Raw genomic sequence first — 24,182 nt, 5'->3', positions numbered from 1 at the left:
TAATCAATGATGTGTTGAGTCTTTGCAAATTAGAGTCCAATTTTATTAATCCAAATGTCTATTGAATTGATTTATTTATTTTCCAAATTAAATCCACCATTTATTGCATTTATTTAATATAATTAAATGAAATTTTCTAATGAAATCAACTTACAAAAATATTTTTCAACTCTAGTAATTGCTCTTTTCCTCCACGCTGGTGGCGATAGTGAGCTACATACGTCATTCGCCAATTGTTATCTAATACACGAAGAAGAAAAAGCGGAAGTTACGTTAATGTTGACATGGCGTCTCACCTGTAAATCAACGAGCTTCAGAAAATAAATAAAACATCCTATTGAGAGATTTGAAGGTAGGTGGCTCGTATTATATCATAGTTAAATAGTTTACAGTCACTACAGATGGTCTAGTGAACTGTGCGATAATCTGGTAAGTGTTAAAACAGCTAACTGCACTTTGTTGCAGCGCTAACCTGCTGTGTAACCGCGGCTAGCTCCCGTTAGCTATGCTATTTCAGCAGTTTTTCGTTTCATTCAACGGCTTAAATATTTGGCTGTTAATCTTAAATATCACTGTCTGTTCTGCCTTTGACTGCAGCAGCCTTACACAGTTAACGTCTTCTCAATAATGTTGTTTTTCTTTGCAGACAAACTAGCTAATCGCAGATAGGTTTTTAAAATGAACATGCCCTGCTGTGTCAGACCTAACAGACTTTCATTTTCAGGTTGAAGGAATCTAACTGGCTCTCAGACTCCCAGGACCAAAACAATGAGCACTCAAGTAAGCAACAGATTAAATGCTGTCATATTTATACAGAGTATTTGTTCGGTTTGTTTGTTTTCTTGGTGAAGGAGCTCAAAGATTAACTGTGAGCTTGTGTTCTGATTCCAGTACAGCATCCTGTTCAAGCAAGAACACGGTGAGTAACACAATAAATAAACAGAACTCACGTATGACCCTAACCTAATACGTTACTAGTCATTTTCCACACACACAAAAAAATTCTGTTATTCAGAGCTATCGCCTTTAGAGTTTCTCTGTTTAAACCTACTCTATTGTTGTTTGTTTCCTCAAAAAGAACAGCATCACAAACCGTTCTCTGTCCTGCCCTGGGAGGAGATACAGGAGTTTAAAGTCACGCACAAATAGACTCAAAAACAGCAAATAAGCAGATACACTGCACACAAGAGGGCTGAATTAGACTTAACAACAGTTTTTACCCGTGGGCCATCAGGCTGATACATCAAAATATATGAAATCATCTGGCTCTTCAAGTGCAGTCCACTATTTATTAATCAGTGCAGTCCACTACTTATCATGTGCAACACTCCATTTATTAAGTACAGCTTGGTCCAGCCTTTATTCACGCTATTTATTTCTGATATTACGAAGATTATGTTGTCTGTTTTTTGCACCTGATCAGATGTAGCACCACCAGTTGTGTATTAATGCACAGATACACAATTTTCTCCTTTTTTGAGTAGCCTAGCATTTGCTAAAAACTTACTGAAAACTGAAAGTTATATTCAGAATCTGTTTTTAAAGATTTTCATCTTCAGTTAAAACAAATGGGCTCAAAGCTGAAAACCACAGACAGGACAGGAAGGTAAAAAAAACCCTCAGATTCATAGTAGCAATTCTTGTGGTATTTTTGTGAGATTTGAGTAATGCTGAATGTATCCTGATATATTGGCCCATCAGCCCTGCTGGTTTCAGGCATTAACACGCTATGGTCAGAGTTTTAACCTGTTTGTTTCCTCTCAGCTCACGATGATGCGATCTGGACGGCAGCGTGGGGTAAAAGTGAGGCGGATGGCTCAGAAACTATTATCACGGGCTCACTAGATGATATGGTGAAAGTCTGGAAATGGTGAGTGTTTTTTTTTTTTAACACTTCTCCTCATGACAATGTCACTTAATACAGACTTGTAACAGTCATATGTCTGACTTATGTTGTTTTCTTGTTAAATACTTAATTTGTGCTTTTTTTCCCTCTTGTTTTTAACATTGGTTTAAATTAACATCTACATTTGTGTTTTCTATATTCACTAATAAACTTTTATTTTCTTTAAACTGTCTGCAAATCAACATTATGACGTCAGTAAAACGGATTATGTAGCAAAACAGACAAATATAATGCAGTCATTTTTAAAGGCTATATGAAAATTAATAGTAGTCCAAGGTCTAGTTCAAAGTAGCACTACATTCAGTCCTCAGAGCATTACTACATTATTTTTACTGTTTGTTTTTTTCTTAAGAAGATCAGTAACCAGATATATATTATATTATTTTTAATATTTTTATATCTTAAGTACTAGTGTTAAACACCGTAGCATAATGCACATTCTATTTTTATTTTTTTTATGTACATTTTAATTTAATTTATTTTATTCTATTTGGTTGTTTTATGTTTTGTACTTCAATTTCATACTCTTATTCTTCTTCGTCTTTAAATTAGAGCGACTGTAACAAATCCTAATTTACCCTTTGGGATCAACAAAGTATTTCTGATTCTGATTCTGAATAAAGGAAAGGGACATAAAGTATTTACATTTTCACTTTGAACCAACACATCTGTAACAACAGCCCATGTTTTGTCTCTTGTCTTTTCTGTCAGCTCGTTTTCTCATACATTTTTGCTGAATTTGCTGCAGGGAAAAACTTGATTTGACTTGTTGAGAAAATAATTTCACATTCCCCAGTTTTCGTTGGATTGTAGATGTTTAAATTTTGTTCTGAGCACTTTCAGGAGCTTCTCGTGCATGTTGGATTAAAAGTTGAGTTGAGTTTATTTGACTTGACGTGACCGATTTCTCTGACACTGTTCCTGCAGGTCAGACGAGAAGCTGGAGCTGCAGTGGACTCTGGAGGGCCACCAGCTGGGTGTGGTGTCAGTGGACATCAGTCACAACGGAGCCATCGCTGCCTCCAGCTCACTCGACGCTCACATCCGCCTCTGGGACCTGGAGTCTGGAAAACAGATCAAGTCTATGGACGCTGGACCAGGTACAACTGGGCCTCAGATTTTTCACTGATTTAATTTGTACTGGGTGGTAGGATAGCATGGTGAGGAGAGAAATTATGCTTCCCTCAGCTTTAGATCTGATTTTGATGTCTGATTATAGAATTAGATTTTCTCAGTGAGTATTCTCATGTTGAACTTATCAGATGAATTATTCATTAATCAAACAGATGACTGACAATTCCCTTCACATTTAAAAAAAAAATAATGATTGATTAGTTAATGGACAGAAACATAACCAGCAGTTTTTTGATTAGAAACTTATCAATAGTGTGACATTAAGCTGAATATCTTTACGTTTGGGGCTGCTGGTTGGACCTTTTGATTTAGGAGATTTGTCATTTGCAGTGGTGTGTCTGTGTAACTCTGCAGTTACACCTCCAAAACTCACATTAAACATGGCTTAATAGAGACAGTTTCAAACACAAGTGCACAAATCAGCTTCACTATAACTCGCAGCATTCACAGACAAACACTTGTCTTTATCTGGACACATTTTCCCCACAAATACAACATGCTAACGTTTTTAGCACAAGCCTATGGCATTTTACATTGTATAAATTAGCCTAGCAGCTAGCAGACTTTTCCTCTACTCATATGAAGCCAGGGACAACAGCAACATTTAACAAAGGTAACGTTACAAAATTCGGCTCCATTACAACTCACAAGGTTCACTGACAAAACAACTGTCTTATACTAAACACGTTTTCCAAATGAATATAACATGCTAACAGGCCTATGGCATTTTACATTTTATAAATTCGCCTAGCAACTAGCAGAGAATTCCTCTGCTCATATGAAGCCAGGATAAATCACACACGACTTAAAATGCTATTTTTGTGGAGGCTTTATTGTCTTCACAATTTATTGTTTATAATCTGTGAAATTAAAGTAAATAAAAGCTTTGTTTCCACTGAGGGAAATGGTTTCATCTTACAAAAATAGACAGGAGGTCTGTGTCGCTGCGACGTGTAGTTGCATTTCTGGGGAGGTGCACATCAGGCAACGGTGTAGGGTCTACATTGAACCTCTGTCGTCATCACAGAATCTCAGTCTCTCCAGATGTAACATGTTGGCCATTTTATTTAACCATGAATCATATGTGGGAACAGAGTTCGTCTTCCACACTCGTAAAATTAAATACTTTGCAATCACCTTTACAAATAAAACAAACATTTTCTGATATTTGCCAGCAGAGGTTAAGGAGCTGGTCGCTGCAAGGATAACTATGAGTGGATCAGGCTCCCAAAATTTCCCAAAAGCCTCAGACAAACACTGAAAAGTGTTCTGTAGATTCACAGCGGTTCCAGACAGGTGAAACATCAGTCAAAAAAGCTGTGTAGCTTTTCCCTGGATTAATGAGGTCTATGTGAAGTTTTGAATCGTATAAGATTAAGTCTGACATTCACTTAACGTTTGTGTATATTCCTTAAACATTCACCCCAGACTTCATCTGTTAGTTCGATATTCAGTTCGTCTGAATACAGGATCTGTAGGATCTGAAACACATTTTGAATATCTTGGCTCCTTATACTTCTGATAAAAAGGTAGCCGACTCGACCTTGTTGATGTGCTCGTACTGTGTTGTGTTTGTGTTACTGCTCTGGAATAAGGTCACTACAAAATGAAATTGTCACTCAGTTGAGTATAAAAACAAACCTGCAGGGGACGACAGCTTGTCTGCTCTGCTGTGTGGCACAGTGAGCTTGTTTTGTTTTTTTACTTTAACCTCTCAGAAACCCCACACCCAGAAATGTATGTGTTGCTGCGAGTCTTGAATCCAAGCTGTACTTCATTTAATGTCACGTCACCTCCCATTAGTGACGCTCTGTTGCACTCAGCGGTCGGTCTGGGTCAGTGGATTATAGACCCTGTTTCTCCTCTCTTGGGGCGTACTGTATTTTAGTGTATTTGGAGTCTTTAGGAGTGAGTTCTGTTAATGTCAAACCTTTATTTATTTTTTTTAAATTATATTAAGCTTATTAGCTCAAGACTGACTCAACCGAGCAGAAAGTGGGTTAGGTGATGAGACACATTGGTTGACCATTAGAAAATACAGTATAGGTGTGCATGTTTGCCTGGTTAGTCAAACATAAAATGTGTGCTTTATTGTTATGTTTTATGTGTTAACTAGGTGACTAGGTTAAGTCGGTTGCGTTTGCTTTTAAACGTTTCCTGTAAAAGACTTGGTTCAATATATTCAGCCCTCTCTCTGTCTCTCTGCTCTCCTCTCCAGTTGATGCCTGGTCGGTCGCCTTCTCCCCAGACTCTAAATACATTGCCACAGGAAGCCATCTTGGCAAGGTCAACATCTTCGGTGTGGAAAGTGGCAAGAAGGAATATTCCCTGGACACTCGAGGAAAATTCATCCTGAGTATAGCTTACGTAAGGAACCATTAATTGTCTTTCTGGTCGGCTGGGCGGTGGCGGCTCTCTGAGGGCTGAGACCTCACTGTCTTGTCTTTATAATAACTCATCGTGATTAGTATTTTTTCTCATTCACACCACAGCTTCTTTTTCTTGTAGCTCTTAACCCTTTCCCTTCATGTACAAAGGTTGCGTTTAAAAGTATTTTAGGACTACCTATAGCTCATTCAGTCTCAGATCTTTACATTTGGCAGTTTTCTTTACAGTAAGTAACATCATTGGGTTTAATTCTGTTTTGCCCCTCAGAGCCCAGACGGAAAATATTTGGCGAGCGGAGCCATCGATGGAATCATCAACATCTTTGACATCGCCACCGGAAAGCTGCTCCATACGCTGGAAGGTAGGCCCCAACATTAATATGAATTATTTCGGTAGGAAATGATGCTGCAACTAGTAATTGTTTCCATAACCAGTCATACTGAAAATACTGTCTTTAGTAATGGATTAAACATTTTGTCTATTAAACATCAAATAATAATGAAAAGCGCCCAACACGTGTTTTTAGAGGTCTTCAAATTACTTGTTTTGTTTGACCAACTGTTGATAACTTAAATGTATTCAATTTACTGTGATATAAAAACAGAGGAAGCATCAAATTCTCACATTGAAAAGCTGGAACGAGGATTATTTTTTGCCAACGTTTTGACTGATAAATGACTTCAAACTACATTTTATCTAATCGATTAATTGACTAATCTTTATAGCACTGGATGGATCTGACAGATATTTAAACACAGTTTTTTCTAGGGTAAAAAAACTCAGATACAGTTTGCAGCCCTCCACTGCTGTGTATTACAAATAATTTCAGCAAATCCAACATTTAGATATTGTACATATACACAAATTTGTTTAGTATTAAGGTGGCAGAGATCACCCTGCAGTGACGAAGCTAACTGAGAGACTGTTTCCTCTCTTCAGGTCATGCCATGCCCATCAGATCCCTCACGTTCTCCCCCGACTCACAGCTGCTGGTCACAGCCTCCGACGATGGCTACATCAAAATATATGACGTGTGAGTAGAGCTGGCAGCTCGTGGATCCTCCTGCTGACCAGTTTTGGTCCTTTCTAAAATGTATTCTGTGTCAAAGATGCTCGGTATACATAATAAAATGTATAGATATAGATATATAGATATAGAACAAGGGAGGGGAGGGTGCATAGGTGAGTGCATTTACATGGATATGAATAACCTGTTTATGAGGCTTATCCCGGTTTTGATCATATTTGGGATGTGGTTTTTACATAAACACAGAGAAATCAAGCGAGGGAGTTCAAGTATCTCAGGAGTGAGGGTAGAATGGAGCGTGAGATAGATCAGTGGTTTGGTGCAGCTTCTGCAGTGATGCAGGCGCTGCGCCGGACTGTCATGGTGAAGAGGGAGCTGAGCCAGAAGGCAAAGCTTTTGATTTACTGGTCCATCTACGTCCCAACCCTCACCTATGGTCATGTCCAGTTGGTAGGAGGCCCCGGGGCAGACCCAGAACACGCTGGAGGGATTACATATCTCATCTGGCCTGGGAACACCTTAGGGTCCCCCAGGAGGAGCTGGAAAGCGTTGCTGGGGAGAGGGACGTCTGGGGTGCTTTGCTTGGCCTGCTGCCCCTGCGACCAGGCCCTGGATAAGTGGATGAAAATGGATGGATGTAAAGTACTAGTTACTGATTACTGAAGTCCGTTTGTGCAGGTGCCTGTGATGTTTATAAAAACAACCGGCAAAGGGAGATGAGAGCAACAGGAAGTGTTTAGCACTGTTCATTTACTCGGCTAACACTTGACAAATTAACAAGTAATTTCCTCTCTGCTCTGACTGCCAACAGCTGTCTGATCTGAGTGCCTCCATGTGTCTGTCTTTCTCTCAACCTCTCACACACTACGTAGTTGCTAACCTAACATACTCATATAACGCTGTCCTCCACACCAGTGCCAGCCTGTCACTTCCACCATGTAGAACAAGGGAGCAATGGATTTAGATACACAGCCTCTTTCATTACTGAGAGATAAAACTCAGAGTTTATGTCACTCGGCTAAAACTGTGCCTGCGCAGGTAGTCGACGGCTTGGATAACCGGGATATGGTGTATAGAAGCAACCAAAAACCTTACCATAAACATGTTACTCATGTCCACGTGAATGCACTCTGCTTGCTGTCTGCTTGTAGTGTGCCAACATACAAATGCAGAAATAAACTGTACAGAAGAATGAAAAGAAAGTTTGCCATAATAAACTTTCAGCTGTTGTTTTACAGGCAACATGCCAGCCTGGCCGGCACACTGAGTGGACACGGATCCTGGGTTCTTAACGTTGCCTTCTCCCCAGATGACACCCACTTTGTCTCAAGGTAAAATCAAACGCATAAAAGCTGCATTTCTGCAACACATTTTACCACCTGAAGCAAATGTTGAACGACCTGAAACAGACAATGCCATTATAAATACTGGAGGTGTACAGAGACGTGTCAGTATCTGTATCTGTTCAACCAACAAGGTTATCTGTCTGAAATAAGGTCTGTAGTTAACACAAGCTGAATAGACTTAAATGTTTAGTTCTACAACATAAACTACATCTTTTAAATATCCCACTTGTGAATTTTGAAGCCTTTGCATGTCTTAAAAAAGGCGGTTGCTGATGAGTGACTAAGGGAGACTACAGAACATCATCATGATGAACAAGGCTGTAAGTGGAGATGTTAAAGTCGTGCAACCATAGCTCAGTTTGTTTGTAGCCTAACGTTAGCTTTTTACGTCTGGCGATTGCATTTCAACTTAAATAAATCACAAAGTTGGTGTTTATTAGTGAAGATTATCTTGCTGAACAAAATGTGTAAGTATCATAAACGTTTGTTTGCCACAGAGCTTATTTTCTGCAGTAATCTAAAATGGAGTCGAGGGAACCAGGGTGGTGTTAACTTCCGTGTTAGCCTACAAATAAACGTCGTCCATGCAGCACTCTGTAAATATGGCTATGAAACAAATCCTGAAATAAATAAATGAGAAAATAAATATATAATATATATGGGTGGAATATATATTTGTTTCTATCACATATTGTGCTTTCCCAAATAATGTATTCCAGTACACTTTTAGTAAATGCAGTATTTTATAACAGCCAGTAGTTGTGAGCAGTAAACCTGCCCTTGACCGTCAGTGTACATTAGCAGACATGTTTTCCTCTTGTCTTCTTTCTTATGCCTTCACTCCCGTTGTGTGAAACCGTCGTCAGCTGAAGCTGTTTTTCAGACAGTTTCCAGTTCAGGGTGCCAAAATAAACCGAGCAGGTCAGCCAGACAACACAAAGTTTGACTCTAAGATGAGCTGTTAAAACAATGTCCTCTCTCCTCTGCTGCTCTCAGCTCGTCCGACAAGAGTGTGAAGGTTTGGGACGCCAGCTCCAGAGCGTGTATCAACACCTTCTTCGACCATCAAGACCAGGTGACAAAGATAACCCTATATCTCCTCGCTGAGTGTGTTTGTAATCAAATCCAACGTGAGAAAATCCATCTCCTATAGGTGCTGATGTGTTTGGCGGGGGGAAATCAATATGGCGTGGCCCCTCACATGACCCTTCTCTGACGTCTCGGCTCAGGCTAAACCAATAAACGCAGCTGTCATTAGATCCCTGGTTGCAGACGCCTGTGGGGAGGTTGATCTGTTCTCCAGTAAAGCCTCTAAATGAAATATCAGGGCTCCTCAGAGAGCAGATCAGAAGCTGTGGACTCTGCCATGTTTTTGTGTCATCATAAAAGACGGAAAACAAAAACGCAGGACGTCTACAGGGATCATTTGCAGCCAATGACTTGTTCAGCTTTACTTTGTTCTTCTGTTTAGAGCATTTTTTCCGCCCTTGTTTGCTTTGGTCTCAGTTCTCTGCACCGCTGAGTTTCTGATCAGATTAAAAGCATTTTAGAGGATTTTTGAGGTCACAGAACAGGATCCGTGACAGCTCCATTTTGAACTTGTTTACCTGTGTAGTTTGTGCCTAAACTGCCTTTCAGTCTTTGATGCTTTAGAGCAGTAACAGAACATGTGTGAATCAATGTAAAGCAACAATACTCAGGTAGGCTGTGGTGTTTAAACAATGCTCAGTTGGTACTAAGGGGCCCAAAGTGTGCCAAGAAAATATCCCCCACACCATTACACCACCACCACCATCCTGAACCGTTGATACAAGGCAGGATGGATCCATGCTTTCATGTTGTTTACACCNCTCTGACCTCTGGCATCAACAAGGCATTTTCACCCAGAGAACTGCTGCTCACTGGATATTTTCTCCTTTTGGGACCATATACACCTTGCTTTCCTCCTCGTCCTCTGTAAAATGTTGAGTCAAGGGCCTTTGGGGTTTATCATTGACACAAACCTAGTATAGATTTTAATGTCACACCACCATCATTCTTACTGTTTGGGACATTATGTTAAACTTGTTAATTCTTGTGCAGTTCTTGATAGAGAGATTTCAATGCTGTTCGTCATACTACTCGTCTTTTTAGTTGTTAGTGCACTGTTTTTCTAAAATGTGGATACTGCTTATAGAATTATAATTTTCATATTTAACTCAGAGCCCATTCTCACCTTTGCTGTCCGTGTTCTTGTCAGGTGTGGAGTGTAAAGTACAACAGCACCGGCTCAAAGATCATCTCCGCTGGAGACGACCGCGCCATCCACATCTACGACTGCCCCATGTGACGGAGCAGAGGTTCCACAGAGCTGCTGTTTACTCAGATCATGGAGATGAAGTTGGTAATTGGGGGAGGGAGGGACGGGAGGGACAAGCTGTAAATGAGATGGGTTTTTTGCACTGGCCCATGACGGTCAAATAAAAGGGTTGCTTTTTTAAACTTCTGTCTCTATTGTATTTTTTGCATTTATGGGCTGAGCCCTTGACGAGCAGCTGTTTATCACGGAGTGCTTTGATTCGTAAAGCAAAGCATACGATTGTAAATTAAGTATCTTGAAGTTTATTTATTTATTTTTTAAAAAGCAGTGTGGTGTGGAGCCCTGAAACAGACAGAAGGCAATAAAGGTTTATCAGATGAGTCAAATGACAGCGAAGAAAGAAATATAAAACTTTGTACTTCTCCTTTAACTTCCAGTTAGTTAAAAAGGAAGAAAAACACTTGATTTTGTAACAAAAACAACTTATTTTACTCTTTAGTTTCCTTTTATTTTGGTCTTAATGCACATTTAATCATGTTTGTTATCCAGTTAGCTCAATTATTGACTTGTCTGATAACCAATGACTTAACTACTTGCTTTCTGTCAGTGTTATGGCTCCATATATTTGGAAATATTACTCTGGGATCTGGTATATTAAGAACATTGTGGTGAAGGCAGTGGAGAAGTTCAACTTGGTTTTAGCAGCAGTGTGAGATGAAGTGTGATGTAGTGCTCCCTCCAGTGGCCCCGCAGGTGAACTGCCGCCTCATAATATACTGACACATGGCAGATTTTTTTTTTTTTTTTTTTTTTTTTTTTTTTTTTACAGCAACATTATGACCTTTTATTTATTTATTTTTTTAACATATCTTTATAATGCATAGACCATAAAATAGTAACCAACCTCTGCAGTGATTCAGAATTCTTTATTACTTTTCATCAAAGGTCCACAAAGTCTCCCAACACATCAAACTACTCTTAACAAGTCTTTGATAATACACATGTAGCACTTCCTCCTTACAGGCAAAAGTCCATTAAATTTGCTTTTCAGAAATCAATTCCATCACTTCAGATACTGGGGTCGATCATTCTTATTCATTTGAACATTGTGTTGTAGACTGAAGACTGCTGTTTGCATTTAGAAAAGAAAGAGCAGAGAGTCAAACCTCACTGAGGTGTGTGTTCTGGCAGTGATAATCATCTCTAAACACGGCCTTGTTGCTGTACCTCACACTCATTAAAGGAATAGTTTGAAGTTTTTGAAGTGGGGCTGTATGAGGTACTTATCCATAATTGGTGTGTTACATACATTAAATGGCAGTCAGCATGGCCCCAGTTTGGAGAAGCAGGGAGGAGTACTGATACAGAAGCTAAGCAATGTACTGCTGTAGAGGGGCAGCAGCGAAACGTGTGCACTATATTTTGAATATTTTCACTGCTTTACCCACTGTCAGGCGGCCCTCTCCAACAGGGAACTGAAGCCGTTATTTTGCTCTCTTCAAAGCCAGACTCCATTGACAAAAACAGTGATGACGGCTCTGACACAGCAAGTAAGTGTCTGCTGCCATCGTTGATGCGGTGTGTCCTGCATTGTTGCCTCTCATTGGCCCCAAGTCAGCTTTTTTCTTGGCTGATTTAGCATGTCGGCAGTGGAGTCTGTCTGCAAAAGGAGTATTCTGATTGGCAGTTTAGCACAGTGCACAAGAAGAGAAACGGAAGTGAGGAAAGTAAACAATGGGCTAAAGTCAAGAGGGAGTGTGACTGAAACAAACTTATTTTAGACAAGATTATTTTTCTTGAGCCCAAGTTCTTTAGCAGAAAGTTTTATGATGGTTCGTGTTATTGTTCCCTGGTGCACTGTAAATATGCTTTGTTCTTTCCACACTGGAAGTGTTGTTAATGTGCTGACTGGCTAACTAGCAGTGTGTTCATGTGCTGAGACATGGCAACATCAGGTGACAAAGCAGGGGGCCTTCGTCACTGCTGGTTCTCTGAAGTTGGTTTGGTGCATCCGAGCCTTAAAATGCGTTTTTGTTGCTGCCCTGTCCACAGCAGAGCATTGCTTATTTTCCGTGTCTGTACTCCTGCCTGCTTCTCCCAACTGGGGGCGTGACCACCGTCATCTACTGTAGGTGATACATCGACTATGATTAAGAGCCCCACTACAAAAAAAATGAACTATCCCATTAGGTGGCTGGTGAAATCTGAAGGCAACTTTGGAGTTTAGTTTTGTCTACGGGTGTGGTGCTGCTGCCTTTACTCTTTCTGTGGTAGCTGTAACCAAACCAAAACGCCCAGTGTTGCAGATTGGATCCTCTGTCATCTGAATAGTATAAATAATGTACAAGATTATCAACAGTAGAAGTGCCCCATGGGGAAAATTCCCACCTCTTTAATTTGGTCTAAGGCCTGTAACGTTAAATTTACACCTTCTGCTTCAAGCTCCACTTTGTTTTGTACAGTCCATTTACACAAACGGGAACAAAAAGAAGCAGAAACACTCACCTGATCGACACACTATAATAAGAGTTCATCATTAAACCTGCACCACTGACTCCACGACTGATGGTGAATAAATCATGTGACACAGCTACACACTCATTACAGAAAGCCTTTAAGTGCACAAACTCAGGCCTGTTTTCACAAAGACTAAATGTAATGTTTGTTGTCCTGTGAGTAAACAGAACATCAAACAAGTTGTTAAATATTTTTTCAGAAGTCTAGTTTAATTTTCACTCTTTGCTAATTTCTTGTGTACAATTCAACAGCATTGCTATACTTAGATAATACATTTTATTCTCTCTTCAATTAGGCCGAAGCGAACGTGAGATTCTTTGCAGATGTTTCACAACTTGTGCTAAATTTTCTTTTTACTGGAATGCACACAGACATCAAGCTTTCCTGCTCCTCAAGTGTTCGATTAGACAAAGAAGGCATTCGTGTCTGAAGATTATGGCACATTGAAAACTATTAAAATACATACAGGCAGAGTCGCTCTATTTAAAAAAACTGAACCCGGCTGGATCGTGAAATCAAAACGTGCGTTGAGTGTTCACAAGCTGAAGCTGCCTCGGTGCAGTTAAAGTATGACACAGTAAAAAAACAAACAGTGACCTGCTACATATCCAGGTGAAAGTACACTGGGGCAGTGATTTCATATTGTTAAAATATACAATACAGGAGGCGTTAATCAAAAAAATCTGTCCTTTATGAGGCTATGTTCTTCAGTCATCTGTCAAATTTTAAGATTTGTCATGTTTTTGCTTAAGATGGAGATTTTTGGCTAAATGCAGCACATTGTTTTCACTCATATCGTCATATTTCACAGTAATAGTTTAGCAGAACAAGAAGAAAAGGGGCCAGTGGAAATGGGTCTGACAAATAGAAAATGGCAAGATTATAACACTTGTAACTAACAAGGCGTGTGGACGCAGCTTAAACAGGTGAGCAGTTACCTCAAGGCTGATCTGGTCATGGATCTGTGTCGTTGTCTCCTGTGTGAAAAGTTCCTGCCGGGCTGTGCGGAGGTGAAGCACAGTACGAGGTTGTCCTGGTTCTCTCTGGCGTTTTACCAGTGTCTGGTCTCTACAAGCTCAGCTCGCAGGCTCAGTCTCTTCAGTGTCTCGTATCCCACCACGATAAGCACTGACGTGGGCGTGGAGGAAATGATGCGGGCCGACAGCCCCTTGGTCATCGCCCAGACGCCCTCTTCTGCCAGCAGCTGCTTGAACGTTTCAATGACAGACGATCGTCCCTCCACCTTTAACACACAGGAGACTGGTAAATCATCTGTTATTTACTAATACATTTATGGTTACATTAAATGTTAATTCTTTTGTTAGTTGCTGTTTTAAAGGTCAAGAATGAACTTTCTCATCTCAACTTTTGTGGCGACTGCAGATGAAAACAAAGTGCGACGAGTTGACAATTCTAATAAGTCTGATATCACCCAACCAAAGATCTGACTGAAAAACAAATCTGATTTGCCTGAAAAGCCAGTAAATTTTATAAAAACATCAGCTCCAAAATCAGCCCAATACTGCACCAAAATCAGGAGCAAGTTGAGGAACTATCGAGTCATGTTAGGAACTAGAGGAAGTGTAGCAACAGAAAAAAAGAGCTGACTTCAGCTGTATTTGGAACTGAGAGAATTCCTGCACCGAGGGCCTGCTTCTGTGGTGCAAATTTAATACTGAAATCCTGGATTAAGTTTATTCATTTACACTAATCAACCACCCCAACGCAACTCAACTTTGGTAGGACTTAACACTTTCAGTAAGTTCTTAATGCTGCTGGACGGTCCGCATCACTAAATGCAAAGCAAGCACCTCACTGCAGCTGCCGGCTGCAGATACCCGTCCACAATTCGTCTCACCTGTTCCTTTTCCTCGCAAGACAGCCAATCTTGCGAGGGTCAGTAATTGCACCTCTTTTTGTTTCCGCCACCAAATTAGTGGTGAAACAAGTTTGAAGAAAGGTATTCGCACATCCAACTGTCTCAAATGCAGGTGCGTTGGAAAATATCACCTGTGTCTTTGAACAGAAAAGTGGTTAAACACTCTTGACGAAGTTCCAGGAGGACATAACATTAGTGTTACTAATAAACTGTCAGGCTGAGCAAGAGCAGGATGTGGGATTTTCTGTTCAAAGAAAAAATGAAACAAAAACAAAGCATTCAAGTACTGATGTGGACGTAGATTACCATGACAACAATTGGAGCTTTAAAGCCTTGAAGTATTCAGGTCAGCCCTTGAGTGAGTCTTATATTTTCTTTGGTGTACCTTAAAAAAAATCTGTGATAGTTTTGTTTGCTCACTCATGCAGCCGGAGGAAAGAGACTGTTGATTTAAACACACAGCAGCAGGTTTTATCACTGAACAGCCTAATGTTATATTAGCTTAATTAAAGCTTCCACGGGGCGGCGCGGTGGTGTGGTGGTTAGCACTGTCGCCTCACAGCAAGAGGGTTGCCGGTTCGATCCCGGGTGTGGGAGCCCTTCTGTGCGGAGTTTGCATGTTCTCCCCGTGTCAGCGTGGGTTCTCTCCGGGCACTCCAGCTTCCTCCCACAGTCCAAAGACATGCAGATTGGGGACTAGGTTAATTGGTGACTCTAAATTGTCCATAGGTGTGAATGTGAGCGTGAATGGTTGTCTGTCTCTATGTGTCAGCCCTGTGATAGTCTGGCGACCTGTCCAGGGTGTACCCTGCCTCTCGCCCGATGTCAGCTGGGATAGGCTCCAGCCCCCCCCGCGACCCTCGAGAGGATGAAGCGGTTAGAAGATGAATGAATGAATGAATAAAGCTTCCACTTGCTCAGTCATCACTTCACTGTAATGGGAATTAGGCCAATAAAGTGGGTCAATATTGTCCTTGTTTATCACATGCAGGGTAAGGTCAACTCATGTTGTCCAATGCAGATCTGACAGACTTGATCAAAGCACAGCAAATGCAGTGAAATGTGTCTTTGTATCCCGAAGTTTCCCCCTGCAGCTGAAGAGATCCTGCCTCGTGGAGCTTCTAAGTCTAAATGCGATCTAAAAATCTTTTCCACAATGCTCCTGGTAAGTGAATGCAGACATTAACTAGCTTTTTAAAATGTTCATAAACTCCTAATCACACTCTTAAATCTTTTATGTGGTGCACAGTGGTGTGTTTCCGTGTTTACCTGTACTCTTGCTCGAACAACATCCATGGGGTTGGTGATGGTGGAGGCGGTTGCTGCTGCCATTGGTCCTGCCAGAGCCTGCAGAATCAGATGGGGGCACGTACTTGGTGCCATCAACGACAACTGCTCTGGGAACACAATTTAAGAACAGTGTAAGGCCAATATATTTGTGGTTTCAGTCATGCAGGTAGCAGCTTGGAACAGCTACTGTAAACTGGTGTCCACTTACCTGCATAAAAGTGATAAAAAGGCCACCATAGTGCGCTGTTCGGGATGTACGTGAGTAGCGATGCCACGTAGCCCCTATAAAATCCCCTGAAACCATCGGCTGCGAATATCTGCACCGTAATGTCACGGGTTTGCCCGAAAGTCAGTCTGCGCTTCGTCGTTGCCAGCATCATTTTGGGTTTGGCCTTGAAGCGAGTCAGGTGTTCCCCCTGTCCTTGCATCATCAGGTGCTGGGACACCACGTCTATGGGCACAGTGATGGTCTGAGCCACCAGGGAGGCGGATCCTCCAGCCACCACCGACTTCACCGTGTTACTGGGTGAGTACTGGGACACATACTTACGCACCAGTTCGTAGGTAGTGATATAAGCCTGTCCTGAGACCAGAGTGAATGTGTTGACCATGAAGCCACGGTAGAGGCCCCGCACCCCCTCCATACGCAGGATCTTGCAGAAAGCGTCAAAGGTGCCGGAGTAGAGCGCCTTTCCCTTTTGCACCTGGAGCCGAGTGCGGATGAGGCTGGCCGGGTAGACGGTGGCCCTGGTGGTCAAGGTCATGAACACACCCAGGGAGTAGAACTTCCTCTTGTCCAGGTCCTCCCATTCTATAATTTGGATTGCACCTTTCTGCTGCATGGTGCCGGCTAGGGCAGCGCTGCACCGCTAGAGCCACGTCATCAGGCCTTTGACTGCCATCACACCTGCAAACGAGAGCATTCGGCATCAGAAACATCCTGCGATCAGACGTAAGAACCTGCTGGGTTCACCCAAATATTTGTTCATTCAGAATTTGGACTTTCGCTCTTGCGTAATGAACATCCTGCCACTATTACCCTTATTAATTATCTGCTAGTTATGTTCTTGCTTAATCAGTCAATCATTTGGTGTGTAAATTTTAGAATATGGTGAAAAATATAAAGTGTTGTTTTGCCCAGATGCCAGCACATACTTAAAATTATAAGACACACAAATGCGGCAAATTCTCAGATAAAACAAGCTGAAACAAACTAAATTTGAGCATATTTTCTTGAAAAACCACAAAAAAATATACATATATTCTGTTAATCAAAAAACTGGAGCTGGCAATGATCTGTGCTGATGTGCTGTTTTTTAATTACTCAGTGTTGTTTCTATTTTTTTTATATACAGACTTCCTCGCTAAGTTTCATTATTGTTGCATATTTAAGACTGAATTTTTTGTGAGTCCTCACAATAATCAGGATCATTTCTCTCACATCCTCTTTGCAATCCTGAACTGAGCAGGCTGATTTGCAACAAGGACACTGGTATGTCCTTGTTGTTGTAATGTTGCGCAATTTATATACTCTCACTGGCCACTTTTTAAGGTACATCTGTTGAACTACTCGTTAACACAAATAGCTAATCAGCCAATCACGCGGCAGCAGCTCAAAGCATTCAGGCATGTAGACATGGTCAAGACGACCTGCTGAAGTTCAAACTGAGCATCAGAATGGAGAAGAAAGGTGATTTAAGTGACTCTGAACGTGGCATGGTTGTTGGTGCCAGACGGGCTGGTCTGAGTATTTCAGAAACCACTGATCTACTGGGATTTTCACACACAACCATCTCTAGGGTTTACAGAGGATGGTCCCAAAAAGAGAAAATATCCATTGAGCCAAAATGCCTTGTTGATGCCAGAGGTCAGAGGAGAACGGCCAGACTGGTTCAAGATGATAGAAAGGCAACAGTAAGTCAAATAACCACTGGTTACAACCAAGGTCTGCAGAAGACCATCTCTGAACCAACAACACGTCCAACCTTGAAGCAGATGGGCTACAGCAGCAGAAGACCACACCAGGTGCCACTCCTGTCAGCTAACAACAGGAAACTGAGGCTACAATTCACACAGGCTCACCAAAACTGGACAATAGAAGATTGGAAAAACGTTGCCTGGTCTGATGAGTCTGGATTTCTGCTGCCACATTCAGATGGTAGGGTCAGAATTTGGTGTAAACAACATGGAAGCATGGATCCATCCTGCCTTGTATCAACGGTTCAGGCTGGTGGTGGTGGTGTAATGGTGTGGGGGATATTTTCTTGGCACACTTTGGGCCCCTTAGTACCAACTGAGCATTGTTTAAACACCACAGCCTACCTGAGTATTGTTGCTGACCGTGTCCATCCCTTTATGACCACAGTGTACCCATCTTCTGATGGCTACTTCCAGCAGGATAACGCACCATGTCACAAAGCTCAAATCATCTGTTCTCCAATGGCCTCCACAGTCACCAGAACGGGAGATTCACTTCATGGATGTGCAGCCGTCAAATCTGCAGCAACTGGGGTCCAACCTGGTACTAGCAAGGTGTACCTTATAAAGTGGCCGGTGTTATGCAGATTATGCATGCCTCAGGATTCTAAGTACATAAATGCATTCAGCAAATACCTGCAGGGCTGATTCAGTGACCCACTGCTGCATTAGAAAGTAGGAAATATTGACGTTTAACTTGTGTAAAGACAAACCTGTAAACATTTAAGTAAACAAGTCACAACCTGATGGACCGAACAGACCTGAACGGCTTCCTGTTACCAGCTAACACCAACAGAGAAGAATGCAGAAGTTGGTGCCTCAGGCCGTATCAACACAAAACATTTATGCTACCTAACGTTGCCTTATAAGATAAAACAGGACACATAGAGGAAGTCTGACTACATGAACTAGTTTGCTAATGAAACGTAAAACTTGAGTGCAGCTGGTGTTCAGAGCAGAGCCACAATGACCGACAGCGACCCAAAACCCTGATTATCTTTATCTACAACTTCACCTTCACACTAGCAGCGAGGCAGTTTCACAACACTGCCATGTGAGAGTCCACTCAGCCATTTTTATTGTTGTCTTCTGCAGCCGTTACTGAAGAAAAGTGGGAAGAGACGCACGTGCAATGTCACACAGTGTTCTCGCGCTGTGTGTTAGCTAGCTAAACAACAGGAGCGACACTGAGCCAGCTGTGCGAGGAATAAGCCTGAGTTTTAACCCAAACACACCGATAAAACTCACCTGTTAGAGGGTCATTCAGCTCCGGTTCACCTTCCGCCTCCACGGTAACGGTTAACTGTCACGGCCTGCTCTGCTACAAGGTGGGTCATGTCTTCCGTCCATTACTGCTGCGAACAAACACAGTCAAAGGTGAAAGGTCAGGGGTTGTGCTTCACTGCAGCGTGTTATTGACATTACTAACTATTAATAGATTAAAAACACTCGGTATTAACGTTGTTTTCTTTTCCATTTGAACGCTACAACGGTTTAATTAACTTAGCGAGTTAACGTTAGCGCTTTGATGAATTTGACGATCATGATGCATTCAGGGTCCAATGCAAATGTAGGAATTTCAAATAACCTATGAGCAAACAAAGCGTTAAGGGGGAGAAACCCTCAGGGGAAGAAAACGCCCTTTAAATTCAAAACACTTTAAGACATAAAAATAAGACACAAGGGTATTTATTTATACATTTATATATGTATTTATTTATTTATTTGACAGGGACGATGCAATGTAACATACTTCCAACACAGAGTATGAGACTGATGTGTTGCACAGAGTTTGTAGCTGTTGCCTAATTTCAACTCTTGTCCCTAATTGGCTTTTAGATCTGGTGCTAAAATGTTATTATTATATGTTTACAACAACAGTACATAATAAACATGGAAGGTACAATAAAATACATAAACCACAATCCACACACTACAATAAACACACCTCAGAACACATGCCACAGTACATACACCACAGTTCAAACATCACAACATATCCCACAACACATCTACTACAACAGACATACCACAATACACATACTAAAGTACACATACCACAATACAAATAAATAAGTAAATACATTTTTAACTAATAGATATCACCATTGAACTTCCCCAGTCGTTAATCTACATTAAGACTCTTTCTTATATTACAAGTTCTCTGAAGTGTTATGTTTAAATATGCAAATAAGGCATTATGTTATTTAATCTGAGCTAATTTGCAAACATTTCCAGAACAAAAATCCAGGTTCCAAATTCTTGTTTTACTCTGTTTTCATATTAGAGTCAAAGGCTTTTATAAAGGGTATTTTGGATATCTCTTTTTATGACTCCATAAATCAGAAAATACTGTCAACAGCCCTTTAGAAATGTTCTTTAAATCAGGGTATGGATGATATATGAATAAACCCCTCGGTAAAACCCTTCAGGATATAGACAGGAATAAACCTACCCGTTTCAGAGTACGACGAAAAACGAACCAACTTAAAAAAACAAAAAAAAACTCCTAATGAGAAAATGGCCTTTAAAAATATGTATTTTACAAAGACAAAAAATAAGACAGAAGGGTAAAATTTTTACTAATAGATATCACCATGGAACTTTTTAAACAGTTTTATTTACATTAAGATATTTTTTTGTACAACTACAAGTTTGCTGAAATTTTAATTCTAAATACACAAACGAGGCATTATCTAATTTAACGTGCACGTTTGCAAACATTTCCAGAACAAAAATCTTAACATTGGATGAAGCCTGGTTCAAAAGTCTTATTAGGGTTATTTTTTTATATCTTTGAATGACTCCATACATCAAAAAATACTGACAACAGCCCTTTTATACAAAATAAAATGTTTTATAAATCAGGCTATGAATGATATATGAATAAACCCCTCTGTGTAACCCTTCAGGACATAGACCAGAATAAAACTGCAAAGTTTGGTGTGTGTTAGTGATACTAAAGTTAATATTTTTGGCCCAGAGTATGATTTAAAAAAAAAATGGAAAGAAAAAGGCAAGAAAAGAAAATGGCCCTTACAGATATGTCTATTAAAAATTCCAAACAGTTTTAGACAAAAAAAAAAAAAAGACATATGGGTACATTCTTAAACTAATATAGATATCACCATGGATTTTTAAAAAAATAGTTGTTAACTTGCATTAAGACAATTTTTTTGTAGTACAAGTTTTCTTAAATTTTATGTTTAAAGATGCAAATGAGGCATTATCTTATTTCATATGTGCTAATTTGCAAACATTTCCAGCCTCAGCCACCAGTGTGTGAATGTGTGTGTGTGAATGGCTGAATGTGACTCATACTGTAAAAAGCGCTTTGAGTGGTCAGATTACAAGTTTTCTTGAATTTTATATTTACAAAAGCAAATGAGGCATTATCTTAATAAATCTGTGCTTTTTCAATACATTTCCAGAACAAAAATCTGAACAAAAATAAACACCTACATGTGTATTCAGGACTCCCCCCCCCCCCCCCCATTAATTTGAAAGAGGACATGGTTTGAAAGCAAAACAGCCCAAAATCTCAAAATGGACCTGTGCATGTTTCCACCAGACATGTAAGAAGTGCTTAGACAATTTGCTTAAGTAAAAGTAGGAATACTGCAATATAATAATTACTCCATTACAAGTAAAAGTCATGCATTCATAACCACACTGAAGTAAAAATATAAATACTGTATCAACAGCTAAATGTACTTAAAAGTATAAAAACCACTCATTACACAGCAGAATCGTCCCTGTCAGTCTCATTATCATACAGTTATTTTAATATTATAACTAATGCATTAGTATGTATGCATTTGATGATTAAGCTTGTTTTGAGAAGACTAATGTAAACTGATTTATACACTGCTGAATAATTTATTTTATAACCATGCATCATATTTTATAGACTGAACAAGATTCTGTTTGTTAAACCTCAAAGTGCACAGTGACACACCCACAAACAGCAGTCAAACAAATGAATGGTTACAAGTACAATATTTCTCTATACAATTTATCGCAGTAAATGTTTCAGGTGGACACACACAAATAACATGATTATTAGCTCATAACTGTATTGAAGTACAGTACCTGAGTAAATGTACTTAGTTAAATTCCAACGCTGATATCTGGAACACGAAGATATAAAACAAATGAAAATATCAAGAATCTGAATACAAAACGGTATTGTAAAGAATATTTTACTTGATACATACCTTATATTTCAGATTATAAATCTTGCTCCACAAGCTACAAGAACTGCAGTTTTTACAGGACACATAACAGTAGTTTGTCTCTGACCAAGGTCACTTGAATGCGGCACAGATATGGTCGGAGGTTCCCTGAAGGCAGCACAGTCACAACTGCACAGTCACGTGGGATGTTTGCAGCTGCAGTTTTAAAGTCACAAACACTCAGAGACATGTACCGTCATGTTACCCCAAACATGTATGTGTTTACTAACTATGGCAGAGGTTTAGAATAATCAACCCGTTATTTTTTATTTCAGATTGATGTCATACATTCTTTTTTTCTTTGTTTATCATATTTATTTTTCTGGAGGCCATAAATTCAAATATCTCTTTTTCTCCTCTGTTTTGTTGTAAAGTGTGAACTAATGTACTAATGTAAATGATGCTTTTAATCTTACTGGCACCAGTGCATTGACTCCAAATCAAACCTGGGACACCAAAATTCTAAATCTTAAAAAAGAAGAAGCCTATGCAGCAATGTTCATAAATATATTTTGTTGTGTACATGATCACCAAAGAATGTTGTCATACACACCTTTTGGTTTAGGCCCTGATTAATTTTGTCTTTTAGGTATTTTATTTTCATTCATTTATTTTACTTTTATACAATGTCAGCATCATTGTTTCAGTAGGCTAATACACTAATGCACATTTGATATCTTTTCTTATACCATATTTTTGAGAAAAAGGGAATTGTTCACAAACATTCGATAACAAGCCTTTTTCCTTGACAATCTCCCACCCCTCCCTTATACTGCCTGTATAAAAAAATATAAGGAGATATTTATATGTGTGATAAATGAGAAAAGATAATACCAAACTGAGTGGTAAAATAAAATACACACACACATAGATTAAAAGAATGAAATTAAATAAACATAAACATATATAAAGGCTATACACACATTAGCAATCACATTTGATATTTTTGTTATTACTCTCATTTATCTATTGTCATTATTATTATCCTTATACCAGTAATTGGCAAAAAAATGATGATAAAATAAATAAAAAATAATAGTAATAAATAATAGATAAGGATCATTTATATGTAGTAGTAGTAAGTAAATCTTAAGGATTTTTTAAAATTTGTAACAAATTTCAGAGACTCAAAATGGCATTCAATTTCTGTCAGAAACTACTTAAAATATGGGACTGAATTTTAAAAAAAAAATAGAATTACCTTTAAGAAACTTAATAATCCCCTGCTCTTCCTTATACTGCCTGCAAAAAAAATAGAAGAAGATATTTATATATGTGGTAAATGAGCAACGATAATACCAAACTGAGTAGTAAAATAAAGGGAACACACATAAATAAAAAAGATAAAATAAAATAAATGAAAAATACACATAAACATGTACAAAAGCTTTACCCACAAATTAGCAATCACATTTGATATTTCTATTATTACTTTTATTTATTTATTTTATTTGTCATTATTATTATCATGCCTCACCCAAAAAACAAACAAACAAATAAATAATAATTAAAGGGCCACTGACTACATTTTCCCTTGGTTTACAACCACATCTGACAATGGGTGAGTGATTTCTTGTAAGTTAAATGGATGCATGCGCTTTTCCGTCAAAATAAAAGCACAAAGCTAATAAAAATGCGGTGAAACTTTTAATTTAAAGAATATAATTTACAAGAAAAGCCCCAAGCCATTAAGTTAATCGATTTTCTTAGACCCCTCATCACCCCAAATCGATGGTGTGCCAGAATTTAAAGTTTTACTTGGGTGAACACTTTTACTTTGGTGAATTTGGTGAATTCTGCATCCGCTCTCTAGACCGGAACCAGAATCCAGACAAAATTCAGAGTGAATAAAAACCAGGCTCTTTCACTTTATGTGAAGAGCCTGGTGACGCGAGGCTACATATTTCAGAGACTCAGAATAGCATTTAATTTCAGTCAAAAACTACTTAAAATTTGGGACTGAAATTTAAAACTTCCCTAAGATTAAAACAAGTTAACATACATGCATAATTTCCCAAAGAGTAAAACAATATGTTCAACCATAAAACAGATATATTGCACTTTGTTATTCAGTGTTGCAGAGAGTTCATTGAGGACAGGACTTATCTATTAAATGGCTCCATCTTTATGATGTGCTGTTTTATAATGTTTTTATTTTGGCAGTCACCGATGGGTGGGCGTGTC

General features: G+C 39.5%; 2 protein-coding genes across 4 annotated transcripts; one reads left to right on the top strand and one right to left on the bottom strand.

Moving 5' to 3' along the window:
* The first annotated feature begins 245 nt into the window (after window positions 1–245).
* On the top strand, window positions 246–10,282 carry skic8 (SKI8 subunit of superkiller complex). The gene is made up of 11 exons (XM_050072691.1): window positions 246–352; window positions 725–780; window positions 892–919; window positions 1,765–1,870; window positions 2,834–3,006; window positions 5,259–5,407; window positions 5,696–5,789; window positions 6,368–6,461; window positions 7,694–7,786; window positions 8,798–8,876; window positions 10,041–10,282. Exons 2-11 carry the CDS (start codon window positions 769–771, stop codon window positions 10,128–10,130), a joined length of 918 nt encoding a protein of 305 aa, XP_049928648.1. The 5' UTR covers window positions 246–352; window positions 725–768; the 3' UTR covers window positions 10,131–10,282.
* slc25a44a (solute carrier family 25 member 44a) lies at window positions 6,480–21,873 on the bottom strand. 3 transcript variants are annotated; one of them, XR_007571807.1, is made up of 5 exons: window positions 19,012–19,331; window positions 15,995–16,693; window positions 15,766–15,893; window positions 13,556–13,860; window positions 6,480–7,064 (listed from the first exon to the last, which is right to left on the bottom strand). XR_007571807.1 is itself a non-coding variant. In XM_050072689.1 (5 exons), exons 3-5 carry the CDS (start codon window positions 16,626–16,628, stop codon window positions 13,669–13,671), a joined length of 954 nt encoding a protein of 317 aa, XP_049928646.1. In that variant the 5' UTR covers window positions 16,629–16,693; window positions 19,012–19,115; window positions 21,856–21,873; the 3' UTR covers window positions 10,942–13,668. The 3 variants fall into 3 exon arrangements, 2 of the variants coding, with proteins under 2 accessions (XP_049928647.1, XP_049928646.1); XM_050072689.1 differs by lacking the exon at window positions 6,480–7,064 and adding an exon at window positions 21,856–21,873 and having other exon boundaries at window positions 10,942–13,860; window positions 19,012–19,115; XM_050072690.1 differs by lacking the exons at window positions 6,480–7,064; window positions 19,012–19,331 and adding an exon at window positions 18,109–18,264 and having other exon boundaries at window positions 10,941–13,860.
* Window positions 21,874–24,182: the final 2,309 nt, after the last annotated feature.

Source organism: Epinephelus moara, chromosome 20 (assembly GCF_006386435.1).
Source record: "Epinephelus moara isolate mb chromosome 20, YSFRI_EMoa_1.0, whole genome shotgun sequence".
Lineage (NCBI taxonomy): Eukaryota > Metazoa > Chordata > Actinopteri > Perciformes > Serranidae > Epinephelus > Epinephelus moara.
The sequence above is the reverse complement of the archived record's forward strand: the minus strand, read 5'-3'. Positions and strand labels throughout refer to the sequence as shown.